The sequence below is a fragment of the Ahaetulla prasina genome, chromosome 2 (assembly GCF_028640845.1).
Source record: "Ahaetulla prasina isolate Xishuangbanna chromosome 2, ASM2864084v1, whole genome shotgun sequence".
NCBI lineage: Eukaryota > Metazoa > Chordata > Lepidosauria > Squamata > Colubridae > Ahaetulla > Ahaetulla prasina.
Genome location: NC_080540.1, coordinates 102868438 through 102892951, shown reverse-complemented (window position 1 = coordinate 102892951; position 24514 = coordinate 102868438). Strand labels below are relative to the sequence as shown.

Genomic DNA, 24514 nt, shown 5'->3' with positions numbered 1-24514 from the left:
TGTTCTGTGGTAATCATCTTTTTAACTTCTCAAATCTGACCTCCTCCTTCAGTCCAAGCATGCATTTGGGAACCGGTACATTATATTCTTTGCTATATATAGTGCTGCTGTTGTGGCATTAGATAAGATTCTGACTCAGTGGTGAGATTATTGCCAAATGAATACCAATAACTCTGCTGCAAAAGATTTAATGTCTATCAGTTGTTCAGATTTTTGCTTCTGTAACACATTCTCTGAAGCTGATTAACTTTTTAAAATGTGGTACTAATATAATGATGACACATCATTCAAAAAGAATGTTGTTAGAAAATAATTAACAGGAATTTTCAGTCGGAACACAATGAGACCCATTGTTCATAAACAGCAGTGAGAATACTTCAGACAGACAAAGAAAGTGGAAGGGCAGTTTGTAACCCAATGTCCTATACCGAGTATAGAAAGAATATGGGAGGATTTTTCAAAGTATATTTATCACTAATTTCTTAATTAAAATAATGTATTAAACTATGCACACCAAAACGCATAATATATCAGAAGTAACAAATCTTATGACATCTTGGGTCTAGACAGGTTGTAGACGAGAAAGGAAGTCACAGTGCTCAAAACCATGTGTTGAGCATCCTTTATGCATATTTTTCAGGGAATATTTATGCTATGTTGATGGAAATCTTCTGTCCATAAAATAAGTCATTTTTCTTTTCTACAAATTGTTTTATTAATCTTTTTTCTAAGAGTTTCATGTTTAGTTTAAACCTTTCAATGCTATATGTAAACTGAATGCTGGAATTTCTAAGGGCAGTATGATTGACTTTTGCTACATTTTGTTACATTTATCATCCCAAACCACCATAGGATGATCTGAAGTTCCTGTCTTTTTAAAATTATCCTTTTTGAAAATGTAGAAAATCAAGTTTGGCATGGTTTAATTCAGCTCAAAATTTGAATTTTGTATTTTTCCCTCTGGAAAGGGATAGATTGATAGAAAATGACATTCACTTTAATTGTATAATTACTACACAGATATTCTTTGTTTTTCTTTCACACAGAGTGACCGTCTTCTTATTAAAGGAGGAAGAATAGTCAATGATGACCAGTCATTCCATGCTGACATTTACATGGAGGATGGTCTTATAAAGTAAGTATAAATTTTCCAAAGCTTGTTAAAAAAAAACAATTGAAGAGAGAAATCCAGCAATCCTTTGTTACCAGCTTCTGTTTGGGTTTTGACTGAACATCCTAGATCATCTACTGTTACTTCATACTTACTGGAATTAAACTCTCATAGTATTGAAGCATTCTTTGGTGACGAGAACAGGGGACAAGGTTAATTTATGTCAGGATTATGACTTGCTGTTTCATTATAAATTGAAGGGGATTTTTTAAGTAAGGCTACAATATCTGATGTTTATTTTTTATCTGACTGCTGTCTGTGTTTCCCAAGTCTTTATAACCACTTATACTGATTAAAAGCAATGTTTTTTTAATCTATAAATATATGTACTTAGGATTAAAGCCCAATATCATTATGGAATGTTTTACATCTAAGGTCTGTCATGTTTCTTATGTAATTTATTAACTGCTGGTTTGTCCAGTGTAACTTAGTAACTGCTGGTTTATTAAAAAAAACATATATTGTGCCATCAGCAATATACTTTGTAATTTTCAAATAATTATTCAGTGCTTCAAATATTGACATATTTGCCATTTGGTATTTAAAACATTCGTAAATGCTACCTTGGAAGTAAGAATTAGCATTTGAAAGTGGAGTTCATTGTGAACTGAAAGTCAAAGTTGCTAACGGCATAATGTATTAGATCATTTAAAAAAAGAGAAAGGTCATAGAACTTAAGTTGAAGCAATTTCATCTAAACTGTATCTTCAAAAAATGGCTTCTGTTATATTACAGGATTCTTAAACTAATTGAACTATTTGAAAAAGCCCTTTAAAAGTAGCCTCATGTAGAATATGAGTCCATATTAAGAAAGAATTTAATCTCCTAAAATTCTGTTATTTATAACATACAAATTATAGTTCAGTTTTGATATATTTTTAGCAAAATTCTTTGTTTCACAGAAAAACAAATTTTAAAAAGAAAAATTGTATTTTTATTCCAATATAGCATAGGGAATGCTGTTGTAGAAAATAGTGCATACTAATGTAAAGTAATAATTGAATTTACTATCTTAATATTTAGTTGAGGATCATTAACCCTATAGAGAATTTCAGTAAAGTAGTGTCCTACTTGGATTAAGGATATCATAATTCATATCCCTGCTGAGCTTTGAATGAGTTGATTCTCCCTCTTCATCTCAAATTGAATATAAAGAAAGATTATGCAAATTAAGTAGTCTGTAGTAGCTTTTTCTCTGTATTGAGAAATATTATGCTACTTGATATTGGACAGAGATAGTCCAACAGTTATGACAGCAATTGGGACCAGAATTTCTGTTGCAAGTGATGAAAGCATAAAGCACATTCACAAAGTCACAAATTGTGATCATGTGATCGCAGGGGTGCTGGCATAGCTAGAACAGCTGGAACCACCATTCAGTCAGCGCTACTATAACTTCAACAGTCACTGTTTGAATTGTCATTAACTGAGGACTACCTGTAAAGAAATAACAGGGCTAGAGACTCCCTGCAGTCCTGGTCATGAGTTTAGAAACTATAGCTTGCTGTTGAAAATAGTATGCTGAATGAGATTAATACTGTTTTGAGATTCGGAAATTCTTTTATTAGTTCAAATATGATGGTATAATTTGTTTATTTATTTGAATAGAAAGAAGGTGTTGAATTTTGAAGCAAGGAATAATAATCATAATCTATAATCATAATCATAATAACAGAGTTGGAAGGGACCTTGGAGGTCTTCTAGTCCAACCCCCTGCCCAGGCAGGAAACCCTACACCATTTCAGACAAATGATTATCCAACATTTTCTTAAAAATTTCCAGTGTTGGAGCATTCACAACTTCTGCAGGCAAGTTGTTCCACTGGTTAATTGCTCTAACTGTCAGGAAATTTCTCCTTAGTTCTAAGTTGCTTTTCTCCTTGATTAGTTTCCACCCATTGCTTCTTGTTCTACCCTCAGGTGCTTTGGAGAATAGTTTGACTCCTTCTTCTTTGTGACAACCCCTGAGATATTGGAACACTGCTATCATGTCTCCCCTAGTCCTTCTTTTCATTAAACTAGGCATACCGAGTTCCTGCAACCGTTCTTCATATGTTTTAGCCTCCAGTCCCCTAATCATCTTTGTTGCTCTTCTCTGCACTCTTTCTAGAGTCTCAACATCTTTTTTACATCGTGGCGACCAAAACTAAATGCAATATTCCAAGTGTGACCTTACCAAGGCATTATAAAGTGGTATTAACACTTCACGTGATCTTGATTCTATCCCTCTGTTTATGAAGCCCAGTACTGTGTTGGCTTTTTTGGCAGCTGCTGCACACTGCTGGCTCATATCTAAATGGTTGTCCACTAGGACTCTAAGATCCCTCTCACAGTTACTACTGTTGAGCAAGGTACCTCATATACGGTACCTGTGCATTTTATTTTTTTGGCCTAAATGTAGAACCTTACTTTTTTCATTGTTGAATTTCATTTTGTTAGATAGCGCCCAATGTTCTAGTCTGTCAAGATCTTTCTGTATCTTGAGCCTATCTTCTGGAGTGTTGGCTATTCCTGCCAGCTTGGTATCATCTGCAAATTTGATGAGTTCCCCATCTATCCCCTCGTCCAAGTCATTGATGAAGATGTTGAAGAGTACTGGGCCTAAAACAGAGCCTTGGGGTACTCCGCTGCATACTTCCCTCCATGTGGCTGTAGTTCCGTTGAGGACTACACGTTGAGTGCGGTTGGTCAGCCAGTTACGAATCCATCTGGTGGTGGTGCTGTCTAAGCCACATTTTTCTACTTTATCTGGTAGTAGGTTATGGTCTACTTTATCAAATGCTTTACTGAAGTCCAAGTAAATTGTATCGACAGCATTCCTCTGGTCCACTAATTTTGTCACTTTGTCAATTATTGTCAATTGCCTTTTATATTAGGCAACTTTCCAGAAAATATAATATGCACATTTAAAAAATACTTTTCACAGTGATTTTATCTATTTTCGATGATGACAGTTTTGTTATGCCATGCCTTTATCAGTTCAGCTTATTTAATGAAATTTCATTGTGATTATCTGTGTTTTCCCGAAAATAAGACCGGTTCTTATTTTGTTTTGGAACCCAAAATAAGCACTAGGGCTTATTTTTCAGGGGTATCTTATTTTTCCCATGTATTGGACGCCCACTTCTGCTTGTTTGCAGTGGGGCAGGAGGCTGTGTGATGCACCCGTGCGCCACTGCAAAGCAGGGAAAGTGGAGCTGCCCCAAGCCCCTGCTTACCTCAGGGCCCCCACACCTCTACATTTGCCTCACCTCAGCTCCAGCAGCCCCATCCAGCAGGACCCCGTGTGGCCATTGGCCCACTTCTGCTTGCTTGCAGCTGCAATGGAGCAGGAGGCCGAATGATGTGCCACGGTCATGAGGTGAAGTGGGCGGGTGGTGTGCTCCATGCATCCCACACCAGCCTACCTCAGGGCCCCCACAATCTGGGCATCCATGCCCCAAAACCTGTGTCACCTCATGGGCCGCAGCACCAGTACACCACCTTGGGGTCTGTTGCAGCAACGAGCAAGCAGAAGTGGGCCGATGATAACGTGGGCTCCTCCTGCTCATGGCCACAAGGCAGGTGTCGGGGTGTGGATGGCCTGGCTATGGTAAGGTAATCTGGTGTGGGGCACATGGGGGAGCTCCACCACCCCCCAGCATCACTTTGTGGCTGTGTCACTGCGAGAAACCAGACGGATTGGGCAGGCAGCGGCACAGGTTCTTAAAAGTAGGGCTTATTTTGTGGGTAGGGTTTATATTACATACACATGTAAAAATATGCTAGGGCTTATTTTTAGGGAAACAGTATTATTTTGTTGTAGGAAATGGCTTCTATGTACACTGTTGTATGTTTTGCTATTATCACAAGACTTTTCAATGTGTTGTATTGGCTCTAAATGAAGTTTGTTCAGCATCCTCCTGCTTATGAAAAGCAGTGTTTTGCCAATGCTCCTTCCCTCTTTAGACCTCAATAGTACTTCCAACCCAGTCTTCTAAACACACTTGCAAGGGATGTAGAGGAATGCAAAGGAGGGAAGAATCTGAAAGTGAGGAAGAACACTTACCTGAGTGCAGGATTTTATATTTGAAGCTCTCAGTGTCCCTTAGGCATAGCCCTGACTTGCTAAGTATCCTTGGGGATTGTTGCTATTCCTTCCCCCATCAATAAGGTAGGGAGCCACATTTGGACTAGTGGTTAAGGTACCAGGCTAGAGAGCGGGAGTCAGTGAGTTCAAGTCCCACCTTAGCCATGGAAGTTATCTGGGTAATCTTGGGCCAGTCATTCTCTCTCAGCCCAAGCTACCTCACTTTTGTTACTGTGGGAAAAACAGAACTAAACTGTGTTGGGTATATTTGCTGCCTTGAGTTATTTGTAATATTAAAGGTAGGATACAAGCAAATAAATAAAGTAAAATAAGGGAAGACAATATAGCAAAAAAGGATGAATTAAGAGGTAAACAAATGGCAATTGCAGTATTAAAAATTGCTTACTGTTTTTCTAGGTAAGGTGAAACCAAATGTTGAATACTTGTACTTAAGTTTTTGAAAATCCAGTGGTAAGCTTTATCCACATAGTTACTTGTGCTTGAAGACAGGAAGCACAGATTCAAAAACATTATCTTTCAAAAGCTAATTATATTACAGATTCTAGAAAAACTGAAATTAAATAAGAAAAACAGCAACTGCCAACAGGCTTGAGTTCATATCAGTTCCATAGTTCAAATCTTTTTCCCACCTGTGTGCTGAAACTGACTGACAACCTGTAGCTTCTCAAAAGGAGGAGCAGTTGGCATTTGTATGGCTTTTATAATGCCTGTCAAGACATCTATCTGACTTGGTCCTTCTAACCTTCTTACTTGAACCCTTTACCTGCTCCCACAACTTTGCAATTTAGGGAAATCTGAAGCAAACTATTCCATAATATTTTCCCGTTGCTTTTCCTTGAGACAATAAGAAGCAGAAGAAAAGCTTTGTATCTGCTGATTTTGTTGGGTCTCAACCTAATGTGTAACATTATTGTTGCGATATACAAAACACCTCTGGTAAAAAAAAAAGTTTGTATCTTTATTTAATAAAGTACATTCTTTTTCTTGAAGAGACACACATTATTTGCAGAATAAAGTATGAGTAAAATACCTTTGAGCTTCTGTAAAGTAATAATTTTATGTATTTATTTATTCATTCATTGCTTTATCAAACAAATGTATAAAACTGGTCATATCAGATCAGGGATTCTGGGCGATTTTAGGATAATTAAATAAAATCATTTAAAAATAAAAAAGTTAACATTAAAAAATAAAAAGTTAATTAAAGGTGAAATATATACAGCAACAACAACGCTCCAGCAAAGAGAAAATGAATATATTCTCTCAATTATGGAGCCATCTAGACAAGTGACTGGTTCCCTGGGGCTCCCAGGCCTGATGACATAATCTGATATTGACGGACTTCCGAGGCCATCCAAGAGGGATGGAGTTTATTTAATTTTGGGGGTGGGGAGGATGTTTGATTGGATGGGCACAGGATAGAGAAGACCCACCCTCTTGCACCATCCAAATGTAGGTCCCTGGCAGATAGTGTCCACAGCATGCCTTCTCTGCCAGAAGTAATAGGGTGCCAGTAAAGGAGATTATTTGTGGCTCAGAATTGAAGAGCGCACCAAGGACTCCTAATGAGGTGGGCTGATATAATCAGGGAGAAGTGTGGGCTTCAGATAACCTGTTGCCAAAACTGAAGCTCTGAACTTTCAAAAGTTCATTGTTTTAATATCAGTGTTATATTTTTATTTCTGTTAATTTGGGGGTCATGGATATGTTTTATATTTTGAATTTTTTATGTTTTTGTAAGCTGCCTTGTGAGTTTACACAAATTGTTGGGGTGTACATTTAATAATAAATTAAAAATAACTATTTGAATGATACAAATTGAGACAAATAAATACATACAATCCTATGAAGGGTTTTCATTTTTCATTATAAATGGATGTGCCTATTTTGATTTTTTTTTCCCAATCAGGCAAATTGGTGACAACTTAATAGTCCCTGGAGGAGTGAAGACTATAGAAGCCAATGGGAGGATGGTTATCCCTGGTGGAATTGATGTCCACACCCACTTGCAGATGCCATACAAAGGAATGACAGCTGTGGATGACTTCTTCCAGGGGACAAAAGCAGCTCTGGCGGGTGGGACTACCATGATCAGTAAGTACAAGGAGGATTTTTCTATCCATTTTCAATAGTATCCATTGAATACCCATTCAATGAATACTATCCATTCAATATCAATTGATATTCAATATCCATTGAATATCCATTGTTAAATAGTACTCCCGTATTATGATGATGATGATGATGATGATGATGATGATGATGATAATGCAAGCTCAATTTCTGGTATATAATACCCTATTATATAACCCCCAAATTAAGACATCCCCTGATAATAAGCCCAATCGGGCTTTTGAGCGCATGGCAATAAGGCCAAGCGCTTATTTCAAGGTTCAAAAAAATAACAGGGTCTTATTTTCGGGGAAACAGGGTATGCACCTGTAGCCCTTTTTAGGATCTTGTGCACTTCTGAAAACTACTTCAGAAGTCTAGGAACAATCTTCAGTTGTTATAGTATTCAGTCATCTAAGTGGCCATTCTTTAGAATAAACTGCAGTTTCCACACACCCCATATATTTTACATAATACATTGTAATATACACTTTATATACATAATGAATGTATGTGCATATGTGTATACACACTACGTAATGACTAGTTTTAGTACCATTTATATAAGAAGCCACAAATTTTTCACCAAAATGCACAATCTGTATATAAGCTCTCAGAATTTTCATATGCAGTTTTACAATTGGCTTACTTGCAAGTGCTGCAGTTTTCATGTTATTTGATTAAATACTTTTTAAAAGTATTATTGTGTACTCCTGTTTGTAAATAGCTGAAATCAATTTTTGATACCTAAATTTTTCAGCTTATCTGCAAGTATATCAAGTTCATCCAGAGAAATGGAAGACAAGTGGAATGTATATTTCAAATGCTATAGAATGCTTAGTCTTTCTGAGATCTTTGATGTCCTCGTGTCCTCCATATGTTTTATGACCTGAATTTCCAGGTTGGAAAAAACTGATTTGGAATACTTGCATTTTATGCTTGAAAAGCAAGAGATTTGCATATTTTGGTTAAAATCTATAAGGAAAACCTTAAATAGTTCAGAATAGCTAATAAATGTTTCTGCCCATACCAAGATTTCAGCTGCTATGATCCTTAACAAATAGTAAATGCCTGCAGAAAGAAATAGGCACTTGGCCAAATATGTCTCAGAACAAACAGACCACACTAAAATGGAAGAGAAATTCTTGACTCACATTTTAAGTCATTTTAACACCACTGAAGTCTAGTCCACAGCTTAGCATTTTGTTGAAGCCTTTTGATTTACTGCATTTAAAAAATCAGAATAAATTTCAATTATAAACAGTTAATGCAATAGTTTCCTTCTTGGTTTGCCATGTCTAATGCTTTTTGAAGGTGTTTGCCATATGAAAAGTCTTAAATGAAAATTGAAGATTACAGCAGTCACAGCAAAAAGTGTTGGATTTATCTTAGGGAGCTACACATACTTTTTAAAATGAGTAATTGTAGAGGATAGAGAGGCTGGAATCTCAACAAAATCTACTAGAAGCACCTAGAATATTTCTAATATTAAATTAGGGCCTTATTTTTTTTAATTCATGTCCAGCAAATTCACTTTATGTGAGAGACTACAAGGAATAAGATGTATTTTTGGCTCATTTGCTACATAAAAGCTAATAAACGTGAAAAATGCAAAGTTTATTCTGCACAGTTGTAAACTGTTTTTAAACTTCAAGTATTTTCCCGTTTCTTAGATTACTGAATTAATGAGTTTCACTGAATTGACCTAAACAATTTTCTTATTTTTATATAAGAATGAGGACTAAAATAATACCTCTTCTGTTCTTCAGACTGCAAAAGCAATATTCTAAATAAGACACTGAAGCCATAAGAATTTAATTAGCTGATCTCTGAAGTATTTATGGTTTTTTTAACCCTTTAGCCAGACAGAGTATTTTAATCATTGTGAGTAACAATGTTTCACAATGAATGGACATTTTATTTGGGATACTGAGGACATAGTTTAGTAGACAAATTTGAGAGGAAAGCAGGGGTGAAATGCTCCCGGTTCGGACCGGCTCACCCGGTCTGGTAGCGATGGCAGCTGCTGGTTCGGAGGACCGGTAGCAAAAATCCCTGGCCCAGCCCCCTGCCTCTGCTGAGCTGCATCATCAGCAGAGGTTGTTGTTTTTTTCACTTTTAAAAGCAGTTTTTCTTCATGCCTTTAAAAGTAAAAAAAAACCCTCTGATGATCGATCGGCTGAGCAGAGATCATCAGAACCCTTTAAAAGTTTTGTTTTTTTTAAAAAAAACCTCTTCAGCCGAAGGAGGGGAAAAAAAGAAAAAAAAAGAGGTTTTAAAAGGCTCCTCTGGCAATCCCAGATGAGTTCCTCATCACCAGAACCTTTAAAAACATGTTTTCTACAGCCAAAGAGCTTGTTAAAATAATTATTTAGCTGATATTAAAAAAAAAATTATGAGGGAACTTCAGCTGAGATTGTCAGAGGAGCTTTTAAAAACTTTTTTTCTTCTGGCGATCCCAGAGGAGTTTCCTGATCCTCACAGGCTTTTAAACTCACTTTTTAACAGCCCCCACTTACAAGAGCCCCCACCCATGCCCACCCAGTGCCCCCTCCTCACTTACCTATAATTACTGCTCCTTTCCAGCTGGCAACTCCATGCTTCAGCTACTGATTACAGCCTGCTTTGACTGCCTGCTTTGCTGAATGAGGAACTCTGGGAGTTGAAGTCCACAAACCTTAAAGTTACTAAGTTGGAGACCCCTGATCTAAAAAAATAAATAAAAATAATAAAATAAAATATTTGTGCAGCTTTTGGTGTGTTTCTGTAGTGTTTTGCTCTAACTACACAAACACACAAAATCTAAAAGCTGTATGTGGCATTTTGTGTGTGTAAAGTGTGTGTGTAAAGTGTGAAAGTGTGAGATTCCTGCTTGTTGCAGGGGCCATTTTGGGTGAAGTGCAGATGCTTTTACATTGTGTATGAGTCAGTTGTGTTGTATTTTGTGTGTGTGTGTTTGTGTAAAGTGTAAAAGTTGGTTTTTGGTATACATTGTATATTATTTTTATTATTTATTGTTATTGGCCACGCCCACCCAGTCATCTGACCATCAAGCCATGCCCAACAGTTAAGCCATAGCCATAGAACCGGTAGGGAAAATTTTTAGATTTCACCCCTGGAGGAAAGGTCATCTGTTCTTTACTCTCTGCTAGCATTTACTCTTTTTCACAGTTGACCATGTTGTACCTGAAACTGAATCAAGCCTGGTAGAAGCTTATGAGAAATGGAGAGAATGGGGTGATGGGAAAGCTTGCTGTGACTACTCCTTGCATGTGGACATCACCCACTGGAATGACAGCGTCAAGCAGGAAGTGCAGACACTCATCAAAGAGAAAGGTCTGTTAGTTCCAAGATCTCTTGGCTTTTCTCATTCTAATTGCTATTCTGCTTGAGTAATAAGTTATACAACAGTGAACCTAAACTAACACTCTGTTCCAGCCAGTTTACTGGAGTGAAACTTAATTGCTATTTATTAATGTGTGTGTGCGCACACACACACACACACACAATAACTTTTGCAACAATTTTTTAAATTCCTTATTGGTCATTCTTCTAGGAAAGTATCTTCAGTTCTTTGTAACAAGAAATAAAATACTGTTCTGGATGGGTGACTTAGGGACCAAAAGCTTGCAATTCAGATTTAGTTGCAATTAATGCAGTTTCTTCATTTTACAAATGAAAGCTATTTTTCACTGTGAATTTAGCTTCATAGTATATGAAGTGTAAACAATTATTTACAAAGAGTAGTATCAATTGTTTAGCACTCCAAATGCATTCCCCATTCCAAATTTTGATTTTGATCCAAAGAGTGATTCCAAATCACTATATCTTTTCATAAACAGCTTTGTAAATGGTAGCCACAAGTTTTTTTTCCCTTTGGTTATTAAAAAATTAATTTACTGACTGACTGAACTATTGGCTGTTTTTTATTAGTTGATTGTCTGTCAATGAATTCTAAAGTTTATTTTAAATTACAATTCCTGGTTTACCTGGAATTACAACACCAGAAACCATTATAAGTCTGTTTTACCTCCTCCCTAATTATCTGAGGAGAACAGAACTGAGAATATATAGACTCAATGCTTTGGAAAACATCCTTGAGCAACCTATAAGCTAAATTATTGTCATCAAGTCAGATGCTCTTCTCTTTCACCAATCTGGTTCTTTACCAATAATACACACATCACCATTGATTTTTTACTTTTCTTCCCCTTTCCCAGCATTATGGACTTCTAAAAGGAACCAATTCTTTGCATAAACATAAATTATAGTTTACCATAATATGCAAAGTGGATAATGTTTTCATCTTTTCAGAAGTGATCCTCATCGTGTGGGTATTATTTCTGTAATCTTACGAGAAATAATAAACGAAGGAGCAGTGGATTGCACAACACCCTGGTTGTTTTCCACCCTGGTTGTTTTCCAGAGTGTGAGCAATATATTTCATTACATTTAAGATATTAAGACTGCCATTCCACTCTGTATACAGAATATTTTTATATTACTTCTTTGCCAATACTTGTGTTGTATAATCTTTCCGTACTTTAGGAGTTAACTCTTTCCTGGTTTACATGGCCTATAAGGATTTGTACCAGATGTCAAACACAGAGGTAAGAAATGGATTATTGTACTCATATAAAAAATTGAACATTTGACTGATAAAAATTATTCCGATTTTTAGTGTATTTTAATTTGGAAGGGTGTATGTTATCTTAGTGATCCCATGTGAAATTAAAAACAAGAGAAATGGCATTAGAAATAAATGAAAAGAAAATCACACTAATGATGTATATAATCCCACATGGGAGGTTTGTAGCCACACTTGATAAAAATAAGACATCATATTGGTTATTAGAAATCATACTCCCATATTCAAAAGTAGCATAACTTTATCAGAGTGTGATAGCTCCAATTATTTAACTTTCCTTAATAAAAATATGATGTATGCCAAAATTATTATGTTGTTTACTCAAGCCCTCCAATTAAAATATATAAGGTAGATTTTTAAATATTTAATAGATAAGTTTCTGGCCATATAACAAGAATGAGCTATAAGATATTTCTACCTTCAGTGGAAACAGTGCACTCTTAGAAGATGAGTTTCGATGATAATTTGCAGTGTTATATGGTTATTTATACATTTTGTAAATAACTTTAAAGTTTTTAAAGAGGCACTTGATAAGAATAGTAAATCAAAAAAGAAGATGGACCGCCAAGTTCGATTAGAGAAGTTAGAGAAGCAGGAACAGAAAACTGGTTCCAAAATTGGTTTCGAGGACCAATTTTGTTATTGTTATTAATTTTTAAATGTTTTTCAAAACATCTACCGGTAATTATGAAGCAGATGCTACACATAATATAATTGTAATTAGAAATTGTAAGCTTTAGCCAGTAGTGCATTGGATAAACATCAGTTTCTTTTTTCTTTTTCTATTACTAGCAGGTATTCGATGGTTAATTTGTTAAAAGCCCATAATTTTAACAGATGTGTTCATTTGAGACATTACTGTACAGAGATAAATCTTCAGTCCCTTAATACTGCCTTTCTTATTGCATTCTGTTTTTCAGCTGTATGAGATATTTAGTTTCTTAGGAGAACTTGGTGCAGTAGCTCAGGTTCATGCTGAAAATGGGGACATAATTGCACAGGTAATGTTCTGCCTTTTCTTGACCAAATAACAGCAAGCAAGCACGTATACAATTGATTTGTGGTTTCTGTGAATTTTATGCACTAATGCTACATTTTGCTGTGCCATATGAAATAAATAAATAAACAGGCAAGCAACACTATAAAGATATATGTGGAAATATTGCACTGTGTGAAAAGAATACCTTATGACACATTGCATGGGTAGCCCTTAAGTTAACAACTGTTTGTTTATGACTGTTCAAAGTTACAACAACATTGAAAAAAGTGAATTATGACCAATCTTCACAGTTAACAATCACCACCACATCCCCTCAGTCACATGATCAAAATTTGGGTCCTTAGCAACCGACATGTATTTATGGGTGTTACAGCATCCTGGAGTCCTTTGATTGCTATTTGTGATCTTCCCAGCCTACTTCTAACAAGCAGAGTCAAAGAGGAAAGCCAGATTTACTTAATGGACTGTGTTACTTTACTTAATAATAACTGCAGTGATTCACTTAATCATAATGACAAACAAGGCTGTAAAATCAGGTGTGACCCACTTAACAGCCGTCTTGCTTAGCAGTGGAAAGTGTGGTCAGAAACTGAGGGCCTCCTGAATAGATTTATTTGACAAGTCAAGTGAGTCCTTCGATTGCAACTGGACATTATAAATGCTTGAGTTGTACAGTATGTTTAGCCTTAATTTTGTATCAGTTCAGCTTCAAATAACCTTGTTTTGATGTGGGCTTTCTCATTGCCAATAACTAGTAGAGCTGCAGCAGTCTCTGAGTTAATGTTGTAGGCCTGTCTACTTCCTAGATACACAAGCTTGACCATCTCCAGATTTTTCAAAAATACAGATAGTCCTTGGCTTAAAACAGTTCATTTAGTGACTATTCAAAGTTACAATGGGATTGAAAAAAGTGACTTATTACTGTTTTTCACACTTACGACTGTTGCGGCATCAAAATTTGGATAATTGGCAACTGGTTCATATTTATGACGGTTGCAGTGACCTTCTGCACACCTTCTGTGACCTTCTGACAAGAAAGTCAGTGGGGAAACCAGATTCACTTAATAACTATATTCTAACTTAACAATTTCAGTGATTCACTTAACAACTGTGGCAAGAAAAATTGTAAATTAAGAAATGTTTCATTTAACAACAAATATGTTGGGCTCAATTGGGGTCATAAATCGAGAACTATCTGTACTAATTAATTGTTTGAAATCTTTATTGCTACACTTCAGTCACACTTTTAATGTTGCATTCATATGATTTCCTAAAAGCTAATTTGTATAAAAACAAAACAATAGATAACGCTACCTATGTAAAGTTCAATTATATGTATACATTTCAATCATTTTTTTCAAATTTCTTATTTAAATGTTTAAAATTAATACTAAGAGAAGGAAAGGTAGGTGTAAAGCAATTGTTTTAAATTATTCACAATACATTTAGCAATTAAATTAACAGTTAAATCAAGAAATAATGAAACTTGTTTCTGATTCAGATCTCAATATTATTCTGTTCTTTAGGAGCAAGCTAGGATGTTGGAGATGGGAATAACTGGCCCAGAGGGTCATGTGCTAAGTAGACCAGAAGAGGTAATATATTGCTGATGAATGAAAAAGCATAATTTATACAATTGGTTGGGAATTATACGCTCTATATGCATGCATTTTTAAATGCAAATTTACAACTATATGAAGAACTAGGTAGTGCAAATTCCTGTTAAAGACATGAATCAGAATAGTGTTCAAAATAATCCATAGAATCTATATATACTGCACATCTGTATATATTATCTGTTCCATGAACCTTTAACTTTTTACATGTACCAGTGAGCAGTAGAAAGCTTAGATTTGAGAAGTGGGTATTAAAAATTAAGACAATTCTTTAAAAAAAAACCTCCATGAGCACATGTTTGCAGAAACAGTTGCTAGAAATTTGCTAAATTCTCAATTCAGTTTAAGAGCCATAGTTCATTTAAATCAAAATTCATGCCGGAGAAATAAAAGTGTCAATTAGATTAATTATTATTAATGTATTATTCTTTGGTGTGTAAATTCCTGAACATTTTAATTTATGGGTAATCATTATTTTGTGGCAATACAGTGTTAATACTCTTACTGCTGTTTTATTATGCTGGCCACTTGATCCTGCTTCACAAAGAAGTATGAAAATTACAATGTGTAACAATAAAATATTATGTATCCACAAAGAAATAAAATTCATTGTTTGAAAGTAATAGTTTTATCTAACTAGGAAATTAAGAGAATGTTAAATGATAACGTACCTTTACTATTGATTTTAAAAGAAACTTTACTCCAATCATCTTGGTACAGTGTTGTACATTTTCTCTTCTTGCTAAACATTGAAGATTTGGAGGAAATAGTTTCCCCAGGTTTATGTGGTACTGTTGGCATTTTAGGGATGCTGAATCTCTTTAGTAGCATAATTATGCCTGATTCAGATCTTATTTGTGAAACAATTATATTGATTAACAAATGTCTTTGTTAGTAAAGAGACTGATGGTATATAAGAGGTGGTTTTGAAATTCAGTCATCACCTAATAATATTCATGGAGAAGATGCACACTTTTGAAATATTGACAAGAAAGCATCAGGGATTAGTCAGACAGTTGCCAGAAGTCAACACTGACTTGAAGAGGACATGCAGACACACATTGATGCACATATGCACAATACAAACACATTAAAATTGAACTGAACATTGTTGTGATAAATCACAATAAAATGATTCAGAAAAACATATTTACCATAAAATTCCGTCTTCGACTATTTAGGCAGCAGCATGTTCAAATTGCCTTCATCAATAGAATTCCATACTTTTGAAGAGTTTATATGATACATTTTCTAGTACTTCTAGAGATAGATGCTGAATTCACAGTTTCTTAGCTCCATTGTGCAGTATACTCAGAATCAAAATAGGACATGTAAATATGATTTTCTTGGCAAAGCCTTTTACATTCCATATGAAATGTTTCTAGGATACATAGATTTTATTAGGGAAGGAAACCAAGTTTTTGAGTTCATACTTCAAGAGAGAAAAACATAGTCTTCATATACAGCTGCCTGAGCAATAAGCTAAACTTTTTAATAGCCTCGCATTTTTGGAGCCTTGAATAATTTGTGTGTTTAGGACAGTGTCCTTTCAGGATACTCTTTGTTTGTTTTTCCCCTTTCCTGTGTAACAGTATTTAGCCCGTTCTGCTAAATACTTGGACAGCCAGAAGGCAATTTCCATTGAAGTCAGGCTGACTAGTCAGTGATGTAATGTTCCAAAGTTAGCTCACTTGATGAAGTGTTGAAAGTTCTAGCAGTACAGACCAACTGTGTCATGGAAAGCCAAAGTGGCCAACAGGCTCACAGGAAAGGTAGAAAAACCCTTATAATCGCAACAGATATAAACAACCAGGTGCAAATATTTCCCCAGTCTCTGACAGAACAATAATCAAAATACATAATTTATTAGGGCAGAAGTGTTTTAACCCAGCTTTTTCCAGGTTAGCAATTATAGCAGTGGGAGTTTAGCACTTTGGTCTTCATCATCTTAGCAAAGGCTGTTTAAAAATTACTTGTTAGATTGAAATGTGTGCCCAGTAGAGAAGTATTAATATAGTAATTAGAAAGAAAAGCAATTATTAATTCATTCTGTTACATTAAATATTACATTAATATTAATGTTACATTAAATATTACATTAATATTATTCCACTTGGTCAAGGTTTACATTTATAATACCTCTTTTTTTCTTCATACTGTTTTCCATATATAAACTCATGTCCATCATTCATTCTCTGAAAGATAAGCAACCTTATGGAGAATGCTGGGAGGAAAAGTAATAAGCAAAATAAATTAAGAAGCAGAAGATAAGAGGATATGAAAGAAAAATCTAAGTCCACCAACCTCACTAAACTATACCTGTCTGTACCTTTCCATCCTTGTTCCACCATGTCCATAGGTCAATATACATAAGTTCATTTGCTTATTCATAACTTATGTATAACTTGTATTCTATTTTCAGTGATACTGAAATGTTTAAATAATTTCTCCTTGTTATGTCATATAGTCAGCCTAAAATACACTACAATTAATTTTGGTTTTCAGATTATATGATATTTTTTGCAGAAGGGTTCAAACGTTTATATTTCCTAACAACACTTTGTTAAGAAAAACTTTTCTGATAGATTTAGCCATATAATCGCAAAACAGTCACAGGGAAGTTAATTTGTCTTGCCTTGCTTCTTGTCCAGTATGAAACTATATACTAAATATTCAATTTATTCTAAGCCATGCTTTGCTTCCATTGTGGACTGCTCTGTTGAGTTCAACAGCCAACCTTCAACTCCATATTTATACTAATCATTCCATAATTCAGGCCCATTCACTTTATTGTGCAATTTCGCTAAACATAATAAACTTTTTCACCTTCATAAATGTTTCACTGCTTTCCCAGATTTAAATAGCTGGCAGTTTTATAGACCCATGTTTTCTCCATCCAACAAACTCATTTAATTACTCTGCAACACATTCAAGATCCTTACAGCATACAATTTATACAATTATGTAAAAATACAGTGTCACCTGGAAAGCCAAAATCATCATCTGTATATAGTAAAGCATTGGGTTTGTATTACAAAATGCACAGATGGTTGTAAACCAAGGTAGTGCCAGATTTCCGGAGAAAACGAAACACTGATATTGTGCTAGAAAAATTTTGGACCTGTTTTTATCATGTCTGTTTTATATACAAATTATACCTTATGGGTAATTTTGGATGTCTTTTTTATGTTCTTGAAAACAAAGCCTTATGCAGTAAAATGAATTCATTGTGTCCTATGAGATTATTTATCCTATATCAATGTGTATGAACTCACTAACCTCTTTTTCAGTTGGAGGCTGAAGCTGTCTTCCGTGCCATCACCATTGCCAGCCAGACCAACTGCCCTTTGTATGTGACTAAAGTGATGAGCAAGAGTGCAGCTGATCTGATATCACAAGCCCGGAAAAAAGGTACGTTGCTTCAGCTTTGTATCTTCAACTCTATCGTATTTTCTGGCTCATCAGAACTTGCACTCAACCTGATAGCCCAAAATGCACCCTGAATTAAGTGCACCTTGCCCAGTCTACAGAACAGGACCATAGGTAAAGCGAGAAAGAACATCTCTGAAATTGTTCAAAGGATGCAAAAACTTTTTATAATCTTGGAAGCTGCCAAGCAGTAAGGTTGGTAAGAAGAACTGGAAAAAAAATGACTGTATTTGGAGGGATATTAAGTACGGTAAGAAAGAATACGGTAGAGTCACTTTTGTAAGTCTTAGTTCCAGTTACATTTTTATTTGCAAGGTTCCCAGATGTATCTAGTTACCTGACACAGAATGTTCAACTTAGCAGGTCTCATGCTAAGAGTATTCCTTTAAAACAGTCTGTAACTCATTCTCTTTAAAGGCGAAAATTTATCTGATCTGGGTTTAAAAGCAAACTGGAAGACATAGCAATTTTTAAGACCAGGTGCTTTGTCCTTGGCTTTGAAATCTGGTTGTCATGGTTTGGATCAACAGAACCAAAGGAGGCATTAGAAATAAGTGATTGCTGTCTTTAAAAAAAAGTTTCGTTATCTGATTTCCTGTTCCCTTCTCTGTAATGCATGTTCTTTGTCCTTTCCCCCCCTCCCTTCCGTTTTCCCCCATGACAATCACCAGGCAATGTTGTGTTTGGTGAGCCAATCACAGCCAGTCTTGGAACAGATGGAACCCATTATTGGAGTAAGAACTGGGCAAAGGCTGCTGCGTTTGTGACCTCCCCACCTTTGAGTCCAGATCCAACAACTCCAGATTACATCAACTCCTTATTGGCCAGGTTGGTAATGGCAAGGAAAGGGAAAGCTCTTCTTTTGCTACCTTTCTTTAAAAAAATTAAAAGAATATGTATTGCTGCCTAGAGTTTGGCAATAGCATACACACAGATGTCCCTGATTACAAAGCTGTATATTTAGATATAAAAGAGTAATATAATACATCTAAAATGGAGGACAATGGTGAGTCCCACAATGATTCATGAATGGGAAACAATTATTTTGGATTCAGTCTTCAAGAATTGACAGTGATTTTCCCTTCGCAACAACCTCATTAACAATTATTATGTAATGTAGGTTATACTGAGACAGAGTGACTAACCCAAAGTCATCCAGTGAGGTTTCTTTGTTGAAAATGGATTTGATCCTGTGTCTCCCCAGTTCCTTATCAACACTACATCACCAAAAAGCAAAATAAACCAATAGTTAGGAGAGTAATGTTTAACTGAAATGCATTCTGGCACAGGATTAAATGGGCAACTAAAATACGTTGCATTCTTTGAACAGAGCTAAAACTGACTATCATAGTAAAAATAGCCATTCTGGTAATAGAAATTATACATGGAACCTTGGCCATGGTTACTTGGGAACCATGGGACATTTTATGTATACCTGTGTCTGAGTGAGTTCTATGCATAGTTTTGCTAATACATTTTATCTAGATAATGCATGTGAAGTAAGCTACATCTGCTTCTGATAACTACTCTGTTGTTCTCTGTTTTGGTACGGCCCTCGGGAGGTTTGTATGACAGAAATCTTTGCTTCTGTTTATATTTAGTAAAATGGTCTAACTGACACAGATTTCTCTGTGCAGGAAAACGTATTTGGTACCAAATTATTAAGAGAAGATTAAGATTATTGTTGGGTTAAAATTTTGGTTTAGAGATCCAGATTTAATCATCCCTTTGATTCAGAAAAATAAGACAAACAGTCCATCTGGAAGCCAAAGATTTTCTATAATTTTCCTCTTGTTTAGACAAGGCTTTAAGGATTTTTTTTCCTTTCTTAATTATAGTACATCCTTTCAGTTCTTTATTCCTTGGCAACTAACAGATGTCAGGAAACAGGAAGTTTCCATAAAAATCTGTGCACAACCCTTAAGTCCATTATTACTATTTTTTGCTGCCCCCTACTGTCAATAAAGATAATTCTTAGACACTTATTATTACTTGGTTTTTAAAGAAATACATGGATTTTTAAACCAAGTGCTGGATTAAAGTCTTGCTTCTCTGCTGCGTTCTCTGTAATCCACATGTATAGAATTCTATGGCTATACAGAATTCAGTATGTTTGGTTAGAATCTCACCACCTTTGTTTTCATACATACTTCCACAAATCACTTCAGTTTTTCTTTGATCTCCACAGTGGTAGTGCATTACAGCTTCTCCAAAATACTTGTTTTGTCATCCTTTCCCCCCCCCCCAATTTTCCTAAACATACTTTCAACTTTGAAGTTGAACTTTTGCAAATTATCTTGACTGTACTATTTTGAAGATTCTCTTTTCCAGATGCACTGCTGTGGGGCCAGGTTTAAATGCTTTGAAGGACACAGTTATACCTTTAGGGATTAAGAGCAGGCTATGAATACCTCAAGAGAGATTAGTAGCAGTTGACTCAGATGTTCTATTGCTTTCACCATGCATTTGTGCCTTTCTTTTGTCATGTGTTTGCCACAATCACAGAGGGACATTTCCATTATTTCAAAAGCTACCGTTCTGAACTCTCTAATTCACCGTCTCTGCTGAATTATATGCTGCTTCCATAATATTTCCAACAGGAGATTAAAGGGAAGGCATTTGAACTGGCTTCCCATATAACAAACTTTCTGTTGAGTTCTATTCAGGTATTTCACTGTTCCCAAGAAAAATAAATATACTGGATATATTTGAACTCGCATTACTTGAGTTCTTTCCAGACCTCTTTCTGTTTGGGATTGTCACATTTGCTATAGTTTTTGAATTCCATTTAAAGATCTATGGTTTGCCTCTGCTGATTTGTATAATGCTAATTTTCACATTTTTATCATATCATATCATATACCAATGCCAATACCTTTACTTTATTGTGCATTGTTTTGTTTATATTTTGCCTTTTGCTCTTCAATCCCACAATGGCTTTTGCAAATGTATGGCCACAGCAATGGCATGTCTACACTTGAAGGAAGTCATCTTGGAGTGCTTATACTTGGGTCATCCTGTAGGGACCTTCCCAGGTGTATTCTTGACCTGCTAGTGGTATCTATAGAATGCCATTCTTTGACCCAGTTTAATGTCAAAGATTTAATGAACTCCAAAACCAGCCTTATTTCTGAAGCTCCTTCAAAATTCTGTTTGGCACTGGGGACTTAAATAGCAACTCTGATAAATAAAGTGAAATAGCTCTCACTTGTCATTGCTTGGGATAATCATCAACAAAGAGAATTGTAGGAGAGAGAAAATTAGAAAAGCCTCTGGTTCTTTATCTGCAAGTTAATAGCAAAAGTCACCAGTCGCACTTTATAGGGAAGTGGTTAAACTACAACTCTAATTGGCAGAAATCAGATGAGGAAACCATCATGAGCTGTCCTCCTTTGCGGGTGGGATAGCCTGCAGTGAAAGGTATGTGTCACGTCAGCTCTGCTTCCCACTTTACCATGTTTTCTGTGAGAAACTATTGCCAACATTTTGTGAAAAGGATCAAACTGAGGGATTATTCACTATCCTGCTGCGCTATAAGAGATCAAGAGCATCTCTTGCTGAGATTTAGAAAATAATTCCCTGGGAATTGCTTCTGTTAGATCTTCAGGTTGGCTCCTGGGAGTGAAGAGCAAATATATTAAATCAATTTGCATTACAGGTTCATCTGGCATCTTGAACTGGGTCATGGATGTTAGGATTATTTCCTTGCCGTATATATTTATGGTCATGTGATGTGCAGCTTGTTACAATTCATTATGCCTTTAGCCATTTGAGTAGTTAGATTTTGGCTTCCTTTGCTGTTTTTCAACACTGGGTGCTCAAAATTGCTTTCTGCACATGATTCATTGAGAAACAGAAGAAAGAACTTTTGGTTTGGGAACCAATATGAAAAGTTTTGTGAAAGGTTTGCTTTAAATCTGCATCACCTCTAGAACTAACCACTGCTTTTCTAACATTGAAACAATTCAAGTGGTTGCATTTTGTTACAACCACATAGATTTTCGGAGATATATATGTAGTCTGAGCTGTACAAAGGTTTGAGCATATCATCCTTACGGTGGCTGTTACAAAATTCAGCTGTGGTGCTGATATTGCCCTTTGCCTTGTCCTTCCTTGCCACATAGAAATTATGATACAAACAAAATTCAGAACATTCTGAAGTCAAGGCAAAAACAGTAAAACATTTGTGTAACATTCTGCTTATTAACTCTTTGAACTACAGAGTCACTCCTCTTCAAGAACATAAAATAAATCTTATGAAGTACCTGTGTGATATAGTCAAAGTCTTAGGATCTCCAGTGTTTTAATATGATTGTATCTGCTCTTGACATGCTCTTGAGCATAGTTAACAAGCTTTTACATGTTTAACAAAGTTTAACAAAGAATTACTGTAGTATAGGCTGAAGCTCCTCTTTTTTGAACATGAAAACCGTTATTTTCTGTTTGTTTTCATGGAAATGCAAACATTTCATGTTATGTTGTTCGTGTGACTAGAGTAAATTTACTCTAAAGGACAAATTAAATGCAGCTTTTTGACTTAAGGGATATGCAACATGTTATGTGGAGAAACTCTTCTGTGTTTAGAAGAGCTAGTTTAGGGAGTCGGTGCCCAAACCAAAACATCTGTGCTTTATATCTTTGATCTGTAAATAAAACGCAGTGGGTCAGTTTGTGCTGAGCACAGATTTAAATGCACTATTTTGAGCAGGAATTATTATGGTTAGGGAAGAAGCAGGAGGAAGAGGCATTACTGGCCGAGGGGAAGGAAGGGAAGGTATCAGGAAGGTCAAGAGTAGAATGGTGTAATATTAGCAGGAGCAACACTTATGGGGAGGAAGAGTGGGGGGTCCTGGCATTCTGGCTGCAGTGAGAAAGCAGGGGGAAGATTGTTGGGCAGGTTGGGGAGCTGGTGCAATAAGTTGCCATGGCATTTGGTGAGGGAGTGGGCAGCATGTATCAAGCTTGCTCCATTCCCTCTATCCTGATTTTCTTTCACATACAACAACCAAAAACAATTCTGTTCTGCCTGCTCCTTACAATGCAAGGGCTTAGATCTGGATTCAGAAAAAAACAGAGTCCTCTCCAACTTTACACAACTAACATTTCTTGTCATTGAAATCAAAGCAGGAATAAATCTTCCTATTAGGATTTCTTTCATAAAACATCAAAAAAAACTTTCTTAAGAGAATTGTGCCACGAGTAGAAACTATATTGTAACATTTCAGATACTGGAGTGTCTGGTATCATTTTTTTTTCCTTTTTGAGTGTTAAAATAAGAAAGAAATTACTACTCCTGTTTTCCTTTTTAAAAAGCAAAGTTATTTCCTTGATACATTTCTATGAATCTCTTGCTTTTGTTTGCCCTTGCCTGACTGTGACCCTTGTATATTAATTGATCTGTTTCACAAAGTGGCCACATACTATGAAGAGTAAAATTTCAATAAAGTAATTATTTTGTATCAAGGAACAATATGTATTTTTTAAAAAAACATTAATTATATGTTCTCCATATCTTTTGCCTCTCCTGTTTGTGGTCATTAAAACTTTTTAACAGATTACAAATAACTGTAGAGCAAAATAAAAACCCTGAATGGATCAAGGGCATATGTAACCTTTTGGTTTGTCTCTGAGCCAGTGGGGACCTCCAAGTCTCTGGAAGTGCGCATTGTACATTCAGTACAGCACAGAAAGCAATTGGGAAAGACAACTTCACCGCCATTCCAGAGGGGACCAATGGCATTGAAGAACGGATGTCTGTTATATGGGACAAAGCAGTGGTAAGAAAAAGAAGCTATGGGAAGAAGGCAGCCATGTAGTTAAGCTTGGGATAATGTGACAGGAAATTCCTGTGAGACCTTCATAATAAAGGTGAATTGTGGCAACTGGCTCAGACTAACTCAGCTATGAAAAATGAAGATACAATAAAAGAAGCTGCTGCATACTACAACAGCGAGTATTTGTCTAGGTTTTGTTTCTTTTCCCCTTCCTTTAAAATTGAAATATTTAATTATGATAGGGTTTCTTATATAGGAATAGATGTGCCTAGTACAGTTTTTATGCCTAAGCCGTTACAATCCCTGCCTTGATCCCTCTTCCACTATTGTAGCAGGGTCTTTCCTGTTAATATTTTTTTCCCCAATTCTTGTATCTAATTGTACTAAAATAATTTTTAATTGTTTGTTGGGGAGAGATTACAAAGAGAAAAGGGAAGAAACATCAATAAAAGGAAGGATATTTAATTACATGTTAATGGTTCTGTTTATTCATCATTTTGATTATTTTTGGTTGTTGTTATTTTAATTGTGAGACACTGAGACTCACTTGCGTAAGATAGATAATTAAATAAAGTGAGAACTGGTGTGTAGAGCTTTATGTGAATAGGAGAAACATTGGATGGATATAACTTCAGTCCTACCCATTCCTGACATATGCCTGCTTCAAACTGTTTT

At 35.7% G+C, this 24514-nt stretch overlaps 1 protein-coding gene across 2 annotated transcripts in view; it reads left to right on the top strand.

The window, feature by feature from the left end:
• DPYSL3 (dihydropyrimidinase like 3) overlaps positions 1-24514 on the top strand; it is a 63791-nt gene that overhangs the window by 36282 nt on the left and 2995 nt on the right. For both annotated transcript variants that reach the window (XM_058174077.1, XM_058174078.1), the window contains exons 2-10: positions 1047-1135; positions 7170-7354; positions 10544-10708; positions 11921-11982; positions 12941-13021; positions 14547-14615; positions 17927-18047; positions 18737-18893; positions 23701-23842. In XM_058174077.1, coding sequence (XP_058030060.1) covers positions 1047-1135; positions 7170-7354; positions 10544-10708; positions 11921-11982; positions 12941-13021; positions 14547-14615; positions 17927-18047; positions 18737-18893; positions 23701-23842 — 1071 coding nt within the window. The remainder of the gene's footprint in view (positions 1-1046; positions 1136-7169; positions 7355-10543; positions 10709-11920; positions 11983-12940; positions 13022-14546; positions 14616-17926; positions 18048-18736; positions 18894-23700; positions 23843-24514) is intronic.